The following is a 15,801-nucleotide window of genomic DNA, read 5'->3' as shown; positions in this document are numbered from 1 at the left end:
AGGACGACAACAGCAGCAGCAGCAGGAGCAGCAGTAGCAGCAGCAGGAGACCACGCAATGAGCATGTTGCGCACAGCAGCCGCCCAGCCGGGCCCAGGGGGATGGAGACGTTCACAGCGTGAACAGAAGTCAAGCGCTACGGCCATCGGACATGACGCACGCACGCACGCGTTAACCCCGCCGGCAAACGAGACGATGGCCATCGGCAAAGGGCCTCGTCGCGATTTTTAAAGTTGGTTTACTCCGTGCAGTTGATTGCGAACTGGTTTTGTGTTCCAGGTCAACCCACCCGTAATGATTGTTCAAGGAGGCTGCTCAGGTGAGTTGCGCCCTTTTGTGAATAACCATTCGTCAGTGTCCGCTCATTTGCGTGCAAGTGTCAAGAAGGTCGCCTTTGTACGCACACGTTAAGAGAAGCGTGTGTGATGATGATAGATGTGCTTATCCAGGAAAGCTTAACCGAGCCTCCAAATTGAGTATTTAAAACAAAAATTAAATACAGAAAGAGGACATTCAGAAGAAGTATACATGCGAGTTACAACACGCGGATTACAAATGGGATGCGTTAATTTTCATGCTTGAATCAATGAACTTGTTAATTGTTATTTATACCTCTCTATCGTTTCTATGTGCTGTGAATAAGGGTCAGTGCCTGAAACGTTGCCTATTGTATGCGTTTGTTTTTAAGACAGTGCTATTAAAGGATGCGTTGAGATTTTTGTATTTGTACAAAAGTTAGGAGACAGAAAAACAAGACATTTAATGTGAATCTGTGCATGCCCTATTCGTCGTTTTCGTGATTTAAACAAAAATATAAATACTTTTTTCTACCAAATATACAACAGCACCGCATGTGAATGAGCCACTGTAATTTTTGAGAAACGATTTAGTGACTTTGTCAAACATCTTACTTCATCATAAAAGTGGTTAACTTTAAACTACAAAAACACATCAGTTGCCATAAATATTGAGATGAAACAATTAAAATTAACTCGTAAATTTTTTGCCAAACAACAAATCTTATTTTCAGTTATTTTTATTTATTCATCGATTAAGGGACGCTACATTAATCATATAATACGTAAAAAAAAATAGCATTTTGTCACGTTAATTTGCCACTTAATTTCATGCAAAAACTGTGCTTCGGGAGAGAATGTGAGCAGCGAGGCCTGGAACGAAACTTTTTCAGGGAGTGAAACGACACGAAAAAGGGCGCTTCATACGCAGAGGTCAGAGAGACAGCTCAGGCATGAAGAGGCACAGGGAAGGAAGAGACGGGCGTCGGAGCAAGGAGAGGTATGAAAACAGCGGCTCCCTCGCTCGTCTTACCCGTGGGTTCTAATAAAACACGATTTGAGAGCAAGGAGGAGGAGGAGGAGTAGGCGGCAGCACCAAAGGAGAAACCAGAAAGGGCTTAGGCTGAAAACACAAGAGCGGTGGGAGAGAAAGGTGACACGGGAGGATGCAGGCAAACAAGAATAACACGGCAGATGAGACCAGACACGGGACGGAGTTGCACGACGCTGACGCAGCCCATCGGAGTTGAGTTACGGCCGCGGATAAACAAACGCGCCCCGGCCGGGACACACGCAGCACCAGGTGCAAGCGCGACGAGGGAAATTTGAGAACGCGACGTGCGGCAACGTTCGATAAATTCGCCGAACCGGACGTATATGAAAGTGTGACTCGTAACGCCAATGGCTGGGGAAACAGGAGCTGGCACCGCTGCGCTCGTAGATTTTGAGTCGGAACTGACGACACACCGGTGATTAAACTGGGCTCTCAAGTGCGGCAGCATTGTCGTCAGCTGACTGCACGCCCATAAAACACAAAATGTATTTTAAAATCTCTACATATTCGTCAATGACACCATGACCTGAAGAGAGAATACAAATATATATCCCAGGAAAAATGTTTGGGAATGGCCCTTCTTCACAGCACATATACAAAAATGTTATAAAGAAGGGTCATGGCCTGAAACATCGCCTGTGACATGTATTTTTTTTTTAAGGCAATGTTATTGATGAACGTGTGTCTAGTTCTTTTATAAGCTTCTCACCTTTTAAGGCCTTGAACGGGCTTGGCTCCTAAATGTTCCACTAAGCTGCTCAAGTTCTATATACCACTGCGAAAACTTAGATCAGCCGATTCTGGTCTACTCATCGTTCCAAAGAGGACAACATTGTGATGTTCTATGGGAGACGGAGCATTCTGCATCAAGGCTCCGCGATTGTGGAATCCTCTTCCATGGTCCATTAGGAATTCCAAGTCTGTCACTTTTTAAATTAACGTCTTAAAACTCACCACTGGCTTTCCCTGTAACTTAAGATTTAAAAAAACAATTCTGTTGTCTGATTGGATTACTCTGCAATTATTATTATTTGCTTTTATCACAGTTCTTCATTTTATTGCAATTTCAAAAGGAGTCATCGATATGATCAGCTTTCTATTTCGCTTAGATTTTATCTATATTTGTGAGTGTAGTTTTATTTTTACGGACAGCGCTTTGAGATACTTCAAAATGGAAAGCGCTTTATAAAATAGATGTTCTTGGTTCTTTCGGTAAAGTCACGTAGAAGGGAAATAATACAATAATAAAAATAAACATAATAAAATACAATTCTCACGACGTTTCGGCCACAGACCTGTTCTTCACCTGAGGACAGCTGCTTGCGTTGTGGCCGAAACCTCGTGAGAATTGTATTTTATTATGTTTGATTTTTATTATTTTATTATTTCCCTTCTACGTGACATTACCGAAAGAACCAAGAAGATGAATCCCTGCAGACACGAAAGCTTTAAATCGAAAAACGAAAAATAGATGTTATTCTTATATTTTTTTTCCACACCACCACACGTCGCCTCGCAAGCGAGCGACTCTCTGGCCGCGCAACCGCACACAGTAGGGACCATGGCATAGCGTTACCTCCGCCACCTTGGTACCCATGCTGCTGCTGCTGCTGTTGCTGCGCGTACATGCCGCCCTCGTCGGCCGAGTAGCGGGTGCTGCCGCGGCTGTAGGCGGCAGCGGCGTCGCTGCCGACCTCGTGCATGCTGCGTCGCTGTTGCTCCATGGTGACGTTGTCCGTGACGGGCGCGTAACCCTTGCCCTTGTTCTTCTCAAACTCCTCATGGTACTTGGCCTGCGTCAGCAGCAGCAGTAACACACGGCGTCACGTGATGGGAAACCGGAGTTGATCATGAAAATACAATGTTGTTGAACAAGAACGTTTCAATCGGTGAAAAATGTACCACTTTCACAAACCTTCACGGGTGTCCAGAGACATGGACACCGATACATGAATTGGAACAAAAGCTGAAGAGTACAGCAAAGAAGTGTGGGGCGACACATTCTGCGGAATTGCACCGAGAGGCAGGATGACGAACACGTGGATCAGGGAAGAAACAAGCGAGATACGTCATCGCGGGCTGTTCGGGGAAGCCAGTGGGTTGGGGGCAGGACACATCTCTCCAAAGAGTTAAAAATAATATAAAAAAATATTCCTAACACTATTTTTTATTTTACCCAATGAGACCCACGGAGCGATGTAGCTCTTTTTTCAGAAGTGACCTGGTCACAAACGATAGCTCAACGAAGTGGCTTATTATCATGTAGAATAACAGCCAAATAGTGGTAGGTTTTTACCCTTTCAACTGGTACAAAACTGACACCTTTATACAAGTGATCATGTTTGCAATAACCACAACACAAGCAGTCAAAATTCAAACAAAAAGAAACAACTCTGAAAATGATATGCACTGTCATTTTAGTTGATTGGTCCACACCCGAGACAGCTTTTTTTAGAGCCTAGTCTCCATTGGTGTTGGACCAGATGACGCCAAAAGGCGTACAACTCAAAAACAGCGCACTATCAGAGTATTGAGAGCTCGGGGTAGGCTCTAAGAAAAAGCTGTCTCGGGTGTGGACCAATCAACTTCAATGACAGTGCATATCAATATCATTATCAGAGTTGTTTCTTTTTTTTTGCATTTTGACTGCTTGTGCTGTGGTTATTGCAAACACGATCCCTTGTATAAAGGTGTCAGTTTTGTACCAGTTGAAAGGGTAAAAACCTACTACTATATTTTGCCACTGGTAAAGGAGGTCTCATAGTGCAAACAGCCAAATACTCTAAACGAATGCTTATAAAGGTGTAGGGAAGACCGGAGGAGAAAAATCCACACGACCACAGAGAGAACATGAAAACTCCAAATATACAAGGCACCACGGTCGGTATTGAACACAAGACCTCTTGTATAACAGGCGAGTTAGTTAACATCTCATTACCGTGGCGTCCCATGGCCGAGGGACGAGGCTGGTGCCCACAAGGATGTCCACCATGGAGGTGGAACAATAAAAACGCTTGCTGTGCAAGGAATGAGTTAGATCGTGGCAGTCGCAGTCCGTGCGGGAGGGTGACAGGGTGGGGGGGAGGCTTTCATCCAGCAGTGGATTTATCATGGATGCTGCTGCTGTTGATGATGATGATGGAAACATTATTTCGGTGAGTTTTTTTCGATGGCATGGGTCAAACAAGAGGGACGTGAGCCAGGCTTGGCACAGTGATGTGTGCATGTGTTTCACCCGTCTAATGCCAGTGTTGCACACAACACTGGCATTAACGCACATTTGTGAGCAAAGCAAGATGTTAAAGCTCCAAAGATAAAAAAAACTTGACAAATTCTATACTGTACACTCCAAAAGATAATTTCAATAAACAAATTATGTAATATTGTATATATATATTTATTGATGGCTATTTATCTTGGCAAAGGCTTGGCATGTGGATGAATGTGTGGCATGCAAAGCATCGAACACGTGGCAGGCTCGACTTGGCCAAATGCCAGCCTCGGGGGTGAACATAAAACACTTGGGAGCCCTCTAACAGCACACCACAGCACCTCTGGCCCATGCTCGGGCGCGCAACGCTGCTGCATCCATTCATGAACATCGACGTGGACGCTCGCCATCCGAGCTTAGAAAATGCACGCGCAAGGCATCGATGATTTGGCAATTCATATGCACTGCGTGTAATGGGTTCACGCGACTCCCCGCGAGCCACTAGTGGGCGCTATCTCCACCATGGCGCTTCGCTAACATTGCATGAATCTCGATTTAAAGCTTTCGTGACTGCAGGGATTCATCTTCTTGGTTCTTTCGGTAAAGTCACGTAGAAGGGAAGTAATGAAATAATAAAAATAAAACATAATAAAACAATTCTCACGACGTTTCGGCCACAATGCAAGCAGCCGTCCTACTACTCATGCCTGTGCATTAGTAGTACTAATCACATACTTGCATTTCCCATAAATATGCTAAATGCCTCTTGATATGCATATTCTTTTGTCAAGGCGCCCTTTTCCCCCCTTCCAACCCAGCTTATATATATGCTCCAAGCACGTGTGCTGTTTCATTCAGACGCTGTCGCCTCGACAGACCTGGTTTTCACCTGAGGACGGCTGCTTGCGTTGTGGCCGAAACGTCATGAGAATTGTTTTATTATGTTTTATTTTTATTATTTTATTACTTCCCTTCTACGTGACTTTACCGAAAGAACCAAGAAGATTGCATGAATCGATGGTTTAGCGTTCGCGCGAGCATGATGAGCGAACGTAAAATATATGTTAATGGAGTGAAAAATAAAAGACACTCCAAAAGTAAAAACGCAGACGAGAGAATTGATTCTTGTGTCGAATCGAGACAAATCATCAATCCCCTGGATGGGAGGGGGGTGCATCAATACACATCTGCTCACACATACACAGACACACTAAATATAACGGCATACCAACATTCGCACACGTGCACGAAAACACACACAGGTGCGCGCACACACAAACACACGTCCATGCCGACATTCACGCATACGAAACACACATGTGCGTGGGCAGTGACAAACAAGCTCACGGATGCACGAACAAAAGCAGGTGAACACGATTCTCTTTCATCACCAGGTGAGCCGACTTTCGCACGCGCACTCACAAGTGCAAAAATTCTGCCCAAAAACGTGCGTCACGCGCACAAACGTGCACACACACACACACACGTGCACACATGCCAAAGCATGTGCCGCCACACATGACTATTAAAGTGAGACGCAGGTGATATACATTTGTTTCTAATGTGTAACTTTCCTGTACTCGCTTGAAAAGGGAACAAAAAAATACATCTCGATGGGCTCTCACCTGGTTCTCAACAAAGGAGTTATTCAGACCACAAGGCCACACATACAGCTGCGCTGCTGCAGTCGCAACACGTGCAGCCGCAAATGTGCAGCTGCACACGTACAGGTACACGCATACAACTACACACAAAAGACAAAGACCCCCTGTATAGCCTTAAAAATACTGTTGGGGTAAGTGCTGTTAGCAAGTACCTATTAAGGCCTGAACAGCACACGAGGGGGTGGGTGGCCAACACCACGTCTCCCCCTAGTGGCGACGTTTACACGCCATACCAGGTACTCATTTGAGGCTGAGTCGACCTAGAGGATGCCCAGGACCGGTTCAGATAAGCGTCACTGGTGTTAGCCGTGAGCCGGAATCGAACTCGGTTCGCCGGGTTCGTAGCGCAGCGCGTTAACACTACACCACCGCTCCCCACACGACTACACCCACTTATAGACTTACAAATGTATACAGGTAAACAAAGACACAATTGCATATACAGCTACCCAACACTTGTATACAAAGACCCAAAGATCCCCCGTATTATGGGATGAAACCGGAGAACCCAGAGAGTCACCCATGTGGATAAAACAGGGGTAAGAACACAAAAATGCCACTCAGAAAGATGCCCGAGTAGGAAATCGAACCCAGGCTCTTCTTGATGCGAGGCATGAGTGTCACCATTGGGCCACATGGGCTGTTGGGGCCAGCATCAGGCCCTACAGAGATATACAGACAGCTGCTGCTCTACTTACACAGACACACACACATAATTACTGGACACACAGCAAGCCAAATGCTCGTTTACACAAGCACAGCTATACATACGAAAGGTACATAGTTAAAAATGTAAGCTTTCGCGACCAATATCCTCCATAATACAGGTTTTTGTTGGGTTAGATCGCGTAAATATAATTGTGTCGATTGTAAACGATGTGGATTTTCTCTCCAACACACCGGTGTGCTGTACTAGTAACAAAGTGTCGGGTGGTGGCAGGTTTAACGACACATTTATATTTACACGACCTAACCCAAAAAACCTGTATTATGGAAGGTATATATAGCTACAAGGGTGGGCACAGCGATACTTGCATTCGGCTACACACAGCTACGCATATGGATACAAAGACCTGCAAAGCTACTCGCATTTGTAGAAACAAGGCGATACAAAGTTACACAAATAAACGCGTGCAAGACACAATTTTATACACGCAGATACACACAACGATATGTACACAACTACAGATGCACATAACTACACACAGGCTTGCACACAAAGGGTCATGCACGTGTAGCAATGCAATCAACTGTCACGATTCCATTCAAGAATCTCTCACTTTTGTCTCGGTTTAAGTTTCATTTGCTCAGTTTCATTTGCCCCATTCGCCTAAAACACAGCTGACAATTTACTTCAATCACAAATACCAGATTCCGACATTCATGATTCGGTGGACGTATCGCGAGCCTAATAACTGACCGCAATCGCAAAAAGCAACACACGCAATCACATCCAAGTCCACGGTGCACCCGCCCTCCCGTTGCAACGGCACTCAACGCCCCCGTGCACAGTGACCCCGCCGTGCGGCCTTCGTCGGCTGCGTGGGAAGGTACCATTAGCGAGCGACTGTGAAGGTCGGCAGGGCACAATAGAGGGCAGTGCCGCCAGCACCACGCCCGGCTACTTTTGTCTCGCTCGTGCTGGATTTTTACACACCGCACCAGGTAACTCTTTCAGGGCACAGTCGACCTAGAGGAGGCCCAGGATCGGTTCAGATATTCGCCACTGATGTTGGGCATGGAAGGAATTCGAACTCAAGTCGCTGGGAGCTGTATGCAGTAAGCACCAAAGACAAACAGCTCCCGTATAGCCTGTACAGACTGTTGGGGCAAGTGCTGTTAGCGAGTAGCACCTATGAAGGCCGGTACGGCACACGAGCGGGTGGATGGCCAGCAACACGCCCGGCCGCGTTTGTCTCCCCACTGCTGATGTTTACACACCGCACCGGGTACTCATTTGAGGCCACGTCGACCTAGGGGACGCCCAGGACCGGTTCATACATTCGTCACTGGTGTTGGCCGTAGCAGAAATTGAACTCAGACACTTGATCACGCACACACACACAACAACCGGCATTGACCAGTCATCGGCGGTGACGTCACCACAGAGTTTGGTGCACTTTGGGGCCATGCGACGTGTCGAGGGCTCGCCGACAGGTCACAGAAGCAACCCAGCCAGGATGGGTTAACTGCCCGAGACGACCGACACCCTTCCCGCGCTCCCCACCCTGCGCGCACGGGCGGCACAGATGGCGCGCGCGCGTGTAACGTACATCGCTGATCTGGTCCTGTGCCTTGCGGATGCGCATCATCTCTGGCGTGTCCGACACTTGGCTGCAGGCCCTGCCCTTGGCCTTCTCAAACTCCTCCTTGTACTTGACCTGAGACAAAGAGAGAGGACGGTGCAACAAGACGTCAGCGTTCCGTGTGTGTGCGTGCATGCGCACATGCGCGTGTGTCCCTGTGTGTGCGTGTCCGTGGCTGTGCGTGCGTGCGTCCGTGTGTGCGTGTGTGGGAAGCGGTGGAGGGATGGCGTAATTAAACAAACTAGAAATGTGCCCATGAAAACAACAGATAATATGGAACATCACTGCAATGGACATGGATATACAGTTTATTAAAAATACGCCGCTTATAAAGAAAATGGCCAAACATCCACATGCAGCATGCTCCTATAAATAGTCACTAAGACTCAGTGCGGCAGGATACAAAAATGTTAGTGTGATAAAATAAGTGGGGACAGTGGTTGTGCAGTGGTTGGCACACTGCGCTACGAACTCGGCGACCCGGGTTCGATTTCCGGCCACAGCTCACATCAGCGGCGACTGATAATCAGAACCGGTCCTCGATCGATCGACTCGGCCTCAAATGAGTATCTGATGCAGATTAAACATCTGTACTGGGGAGACAAAGGTAGCCGCATGTAGCTCTGGCCACACCCATGCTCTTGTGCAGCTGGTGTCCATCAACAGCACTTGCCTCAACAATCTATGTCGGCCACAAGGGGTTGTTTGTTTGTTGTTGTGAGTGTGTGGGCCATTGACCAATCACCCAGAATGCACCAGATCTCGTGAGCTGTTGGGCTACGTTGTTAGCAGAGAACAGTGCAGAAAAGTTCCTGGTTGTAATGTACTAAAAAAGTGAAAGGCCCACCGAGCTATATCGCTCTTTTTCAGACGCGACCTGGCCATCACAAATGATAGCTCAACAAAGTGCCTTATCATGTGGACATTTATAGTAGGCAAATACTCTAAGGGCATGTTTCTAAATGTGGAGGGAAAAACCGAAGAAAAACACACGCAACCACGGGGAGAAAGACATGCAAACTTCAAATATACAGGCGTCAGGGTCAGGGGATCGAACCCACGACCTCCTGCGTACCAGGCGAAGAAGTTAACATCTCGCCACGGTGGCGCTGAACACGCGTGTGCATGCGTGGTGCGCGTGGGTAGGTGTGCGGTGAGTGTGCGCGCACCTGACTCTGCAGCTCGCTCTGCTGCTTGAGGCGCAGGTTCTCTGGCGTGTCGGCCACGGAGGTGAACGACTGCTTAGGGTAGTGCCTGCACAAGAGAGGAGACGAGACCGGCGGTGGAACACAGCAGCGACAGCAGCAGCAGGAGGTTTGTGGGGTGAGAGTGGCTGGCAGCAATAACCAGGCGTGGCAGACCAACACAAACACCCCAAAACTCACGCAACTTACACTTTTAAACTGCCGTCATCTTCATCATCATACCCATAATTAACCAAGTAATCGCACTGCCTAGGGCTGGAAGATGAGCCTCCCTCTTCGGAATGAAAAAGGCAGAAGGGGCAAGAGACAAAGACGGAAATGGTGGTGGCAGGTTTGGAGCCAGCTCATCAGGGGGCACGCTGAGAGAGATTATCATCATAATCAGCCCTGGTCTAGCCACTGCTGGGTGAAGGCGCACTCTCGAAGTTGAAGCGCTGATGAACGTTGACCGTCGACCTCCCGACCTGGAGCCGACACCGACGGATGGCCGGACGACGGATGGAGGAGTGGAGCGCAAGTTTTAAGTGACCGAGATCCCAATCGGCTGAGCACAGCATGCCTCATATCTAGCAATCTGATCCTAAGGGACAGTTGCTGAAATATATATGTGTGTACGTGACACGTGCACAGAGGTAACGTATTATTGCAATGTCACGGCTTACGCAGGGAGTGTATACAAGGGAGGGTAGAGCAGCGGTGTGTGTGTAGTGGTTGGACCACGAGCTCGAATAAGAAAGAGGAACACAGATCAGGGGGAAGTGAATGCAAATTTGGAGACGTCACATTGACGACCCAGGAAATCAAACGAGCCAAGGCAGAAACTTCACTAAGAGATGTGATGGACGATGGACAAGACTGGTCATGGAATGGGCACCCAAAGGAGGGGATGGACTGCTGCCGAGATGGAGCGAAGAGATCGGCTTTAGAAAGAGCTGCATCGTGACATCGCAGGAACGTGAGGAACGGCGGCAGCCTTAATCCAGCAGTGGGTAGATCAGGGACGATCGTGATAACGACGTGCTGCTTCACCGCTGCATATTTATTTGAATCATCATGAATCAAGGTTGCAGATAAATACAATTATCTATTTTTTTGGTATGTATCGTTCATGCCATTAGTCAAAACAATTATGTATTATTTGCATGAATTATAAATAACAAATTCTTGAACACAAGTGTCAATCTATGCACGGTAAGGGCAAGAACCGATTCTAATTGGCGAGTCGTTAAGGTTGTTCGATATTATACCCACACATACGAGTATGTGGTAGTGGTGTTAGGAAATGTCCTTGCAAAGCATTGTCGGTGTACTGAGCTGGGCTCCGAACCTATGAACTTTGTTCCCTGAAGTGACAGCGTGCAGACAACTGAAGGCCGGCAGCCAGCCACCTTTAAAAAATTTACAATGCGAATGACCCCCAAGCCCAAAGGTCGATGTTAAGGACAACGGCGCTTAAATGAACACAACTTGCTGGACCCTGTTAATATTAAATAGGGTGAAGAAAAAAAAAACACAAGCCGAGGTTTCATGAGTGAACTTGGTAAACATTCCTGCACCCTGTACATGTGTGTGTGCGAATGCCTATGCCCCACGCATGTATATTTAAACCCAGGGACCTGGGTTCGATTCCTGCTCATGGCCAACACCAATAACGATCATTAGAACTGGTCCTGGGCCCCCCCTAAGTCGACTCAGCATCAAATGAGTACCTGGTGTGGAGTGTAAACATCGCCACTGGGGAGACAAAATGCGGCCGGCTGCGGTTCTGGCCACCCACCCCGTGGCCTTCATAGGTGCTCACTAACAGCACTTTCCACAACATTCTGTTAAGGCTATACAGGGGATCTTTGTCTTTGTGCGCGATTGGGTGGGTGTGTGCGCACGTGTGTATGTGTGCGTGCGCACCCGTGCTAGTGTGTATACGTAGGCACGCACGTGAGTGCATGTGTTTGTATTGGGCAGATGTGTGTGTGTGAATGTGCGCACCCATGCATGTGTGTGCGAGTGCACGTGCGTGGGTGTAGGCGTGCACACGCGTACACACACGGACGTGTGGGGGTGTGCGTGCTGTGTCCACACACACTTGTGCAAGCGCACACTTGTGCAAGCGCACGTCACTGCAAAGGCCTTACATGTTACAGTAAGGCCTCTTGTCGTAGCCCTTGTAGTTTTTCATGTTGAGGGCCATCTTGCAGACTTCACAGTGGAAGCAAGCCTTGTGCCAGACCTGTGGACGGCAAGGAAGGGGGGGGGGGGGGGGAGAAGGGCTCAATCAGCCGTTGAGACAGCAACACAGAGCGCTTACTTGAGGCAAGGTAGAGTCGGGGTCACCCTCCTGAGATCACACGTAATAACCTTGGTTGTCTTTTCCTCTATACCAATTGCAGTACATACAAATTGTGCTGTCGGCATGAGGTCACGGCATGCACACGTTTTATTTTCATTCAGACCTCTGCAGGTAGCAGTGCATAACCGCGTGCTAGAGAGTGGTCATGGCCAGGGATGGGAAACCAAAATAACGAGACATTTTTTTTAGAATTCGGCAAAAAAAATCAATATTGCAAGAGCTGCAATGCACTGTGGTGGTGAATTCGAGACGGTGAGTCCTTAATAAACAACGTCACGAAGTTGTCACTTAAAGAGCCGTGTGCGGCTCCGAAGCCCGCAGCTTGCCGACTCCTGGTCATGGCAGATGAGGTCACTGAGGGACACAGGTGTGTATGGCATGCAAAGATTGGCCACAGCATGTCAATCCAAGCAAAACATCACTAAATCACAGAAGTAGCATTTATCTAAATTAAGTGCCAAATCTAAAATAATTTAAAAAAATATGATGGGTTCGTTTGTTGCGGGCTGAAACCACAAACTTGCTACGCTGGAGAACTCCGGTTAATCACGAGTGGCTGAACCTGGATTCGAACCGATGTGCTCAGCGGTTGCCAGCCCGCCGCTCTGACCTCTGAGCCACATCGAAAAAAACCCGACGACATGGCGTCACACAAAATAGATTTCACCGAAAACAAATTCATCGGACCCAAACCACGGAATCAGAATCTGTGTTTACTCTGGACAAATCTGACAAGCTATGAAGCTCTTTTTCACAGAACGCTGAATCAGAGCTGAGAAGGGGCTCGGTGGAGTTGCGTCGCAGCGATCACACGCTCTCCGAGCAAAAACACGATCGGCACGGCAAGTGGATCGCCCCAGCTGGGGCTACGTTACAGTCGGTCATTGGTCCAGAGGAGAAGGTGCCCTCTCAGTGAGGCAATGGCAACACAGAGACACAGAACAAACAGCAGCTGGCACCCTTTGAGAAATCCAGCCAGAACTGGAGCTCTCTCCAGCGTGCCGAAGCCTCTCACCGCAAACGCGGCGGGTTTCGTGCAATGAAGAAATATAAACCACGTTTTTGTTAGAGGAATGAGACAAATCCAAACAGTGGTGTGAAGGGCCGTCCATAAATGACGTCACGCACCTGGGGGGGGGGGGGGGGTCAGACATTTGTGACGATGTGTGACAGGGGGGGGGGGTTTGAGAAATGTGACGTCACATCAAAATGTGCAACTTGAAATAAATATAGACATGTTCTACTTAATTAAATAGACTTTTTAATAAATGTTTTCTCCTACAACATCAGAGTGCAGCAGCGCCACATCAAATACGAACTACAATGACAATAGTTTAGCGCGATTTGAAGCATGTTTTAATTTTCAAAAAGAAAATATGTTTTTTTGGGGGGGGGGGCAAAGCTTTGTGACGTTATATTTGAGGGGGGGGGGGTCTGACTTTGCGTGACGTCGTGTGACGAGGGGGGGGGGTCAAATATCGTCCAAAACCGCGTGACGTCATTTATAAATGGCCCCTTAGCACTGTTGGCATGGACCCTGTCGCAAAGGACTAAATGATGCCCCCCGTCCCATTTCCACCCTCTCTTCGTAGCTCGTGTGCCGAGGTGCTGGTGCAGTTGCACCACCTGCACACTCGGTAGCTATGTCACAAATTCAATGTCGCCCCCGCCCCCCTACCGGCCCCCACCGCCCCAACCAGATCCCACCATTCAGCGATGCGATGAAATGTCACCAGACAGCCGACAATTCAACTCAGGAGTTGATTATTTTAGTTTTTAACCATTGCGGTGAATGGTAGCGACTGTAGTGGTTATGGAGGTTACGTAAAATCTATTGCATACAACACGCAGAGGATACGATATTGAAACATATCGACGCTTGCGCACACACAGACACACACGATAAAATGCCGAAGAATCGATATCAATTGATGAATTGATTCCCTGTTTCACTCCGAGCGTGTTGTAATTTATATCACATGTGCACTATTGGCAGCTAGACCGAAAGCAAAAACACGTCTCACTCTGCCATGGCCACCGACAACAAGCAGAGGCGCCTGTCGCTAGGCAATTTGCAATCAAAACAATGTGGATTTATACAGCGCCTCACGCTAGCACATCTACAGACACTGGGTAGATACAGTGGCCATGTGTATCTTGAAGGGAGCGCTGCTCATTTCCAGGCAGAGGTAAAATAAACTCCTTAAAAAAAGTATTTTTGTTTTAAACAACGGTTTTATTTGCAACTTCGTTTAACTCACGGCCGACAAGTACGTCAATGATGCGGCACCTGCTCCCACATCAACGCTTACTTGAATTAATTGATCACTTTATAAATGAATCTTCAACGTACAACTTTTGTTTGTGTGGGGTGACGGTGGCCATAACTCGTTGACACGGAGCATGCGCGCCTGAGACACGCGGCGCCTGCTTCTTGGGCGAGGCAATTCCACAGTTTAGGGACCGGGAAAAAAATATATAAATAATAAGGCATCCATACAAAATGTAAATTGCTTTAAAGTAGCGAATTAGTTGATTAACTTATTTTGATACAGGCATGCATTGTCACCGGATCTGAGTACGTGTGAAAAATTTGGACTTGATTGGACAACGGAAAGTGGACAAAATGCAGATTACAAGCTTTGACCACGACACAGGAATCAAGTTAAGTGAAACCGTTGATTCAAGTTCAGTAATACCGTTGATTAAAGTTAAGTAAAACCGTTGATTCAAGTTCAGTAATACCGTTGATTCAAGTTCAGTAAAACCGTTGATTCAAGTTCAGTAAAACCGTTGATTCAAGTTAAGTAAAACCGTTGATTCAAGTTCAGTAAAACCGTTGATTCAAGTTAAGTAAAACCGTTGATTCAAGTTCAGTAAAACCGTTGAATCAAGTTCAGTAAAACCGTTGAATCAAGTTCAGTGAAACCGTTGAATCAAGTTCAGTAAAACCGTTGAATCAAGTTCAGTAAAACCGTTGAATCAAGTTCAGTAAAACCGTTGAATCAAGTTCAGTAAAACCGTTGATTCAAGTTCAGTAAAACCGCTGAATCAAGTTAAGTAAAACCGTTGAGCCCGAGCTTGAACAGGGGAAGGGGAATTAACGACACAGGTGGTAGAGGTAGGGGAGAAGGGAGTTCGAGACGGTGGATACAATGAGCGACCTCCCACTCAGAGGAGATTGACAGGGAGCTTCAAAAAAAGGCCTTTATTGCTGAAGCGGAGAGTGCGTAGAGGGTGTAGAGTGAGAGCGGAGGGGTAGGAAACTGCAAAGAGGAGGGTGGAGTGAGATCAGAGGGGTGAGACGTAGGAACGTGCGTGAAGGGGAGTAGAGCGAGATGGTTGTTTGATCTTCGATAACCCCGCTGGGTCAGTGCAAACCCGGCTACCTGAAATCGGATCCTGGGGACGGCTAACATTAGTGGCGAGTGATATTTTCACCAACATGAGCATACAATTTGCATAAACCACAATCAACAGACAGCGTGCACGATGGGATACATGCATCGCGAACGTGAGAACCGCTTTTAATCCACCAAACCAATGCGGAATAAAATGCCTTAATTAGGACACACACATCCCGACGCGTTTGGGTCTGGTTTAACATAAGAAGGAGGGAACACTGGAGTAGAATACCCCCCAACCCCCGCTCCCCAGCAGTGCTGAACGCAGCAGTGGCTCTCTCCCGAGACAACGGGCGCAGTAAAACACTCCCCCA

The 15,801-nt window shown here is 47.4% G+C and overlaps 1 protein-coding gene across 1 annotated transcript in view; it reads right to left on the bottom strand.

Moving 5' to 3' along the window:
- Positions 1–15,801, bottom strand: part of LOC133345250 (LIM zinc-binding domain-containing Nebulette-like) — a 50,898-nt gene that overhangs the window by 12,368 nt on the left and 22,729 nt on the right. Inside the window, exons 3-6 of the mRNA XM_061555844.1 lie at positions 11,869–11,963; positions 9,701–9,785; positions 8,499–8,606; positions 2,927–3,143 (exon numbers count right to left, since the gene is read on the bottom strand). Of these exons, the coding sequence (XP_061411828.1) occupies positions 2,927–3,143; positions 8,499–8,606; positions 9,701–9,785; positions 11,869–11,963 (505 nt within the window). The remainder of the gene's footprint in view (positions 1–2,926; positions 3,144–8,498; positions 8,607–9,700; positions 9,786–11,868; positions 11,964–15,801) is intronic.

This window comes from Lethenteron reissneri, chromosome 21 (assembly GCF_015708825.2).
Source record: "Lethenteron reissneri isolate LAM-NWPU_2019-01 chromosome 21, ASM1570882v1, whole genome shotgun sequence".
Taxonomy (NCBI): domain Eukaryota; kingdom Metazoa; phylum Chordata; class Hyperoartia; order Petromyzontiformes; family Petromyzontidae; genus Lethenteron; species Lethenteron reissneri.
This window is presented reverse-complemented; position numbering and strand designations above follow the sequence as displayed.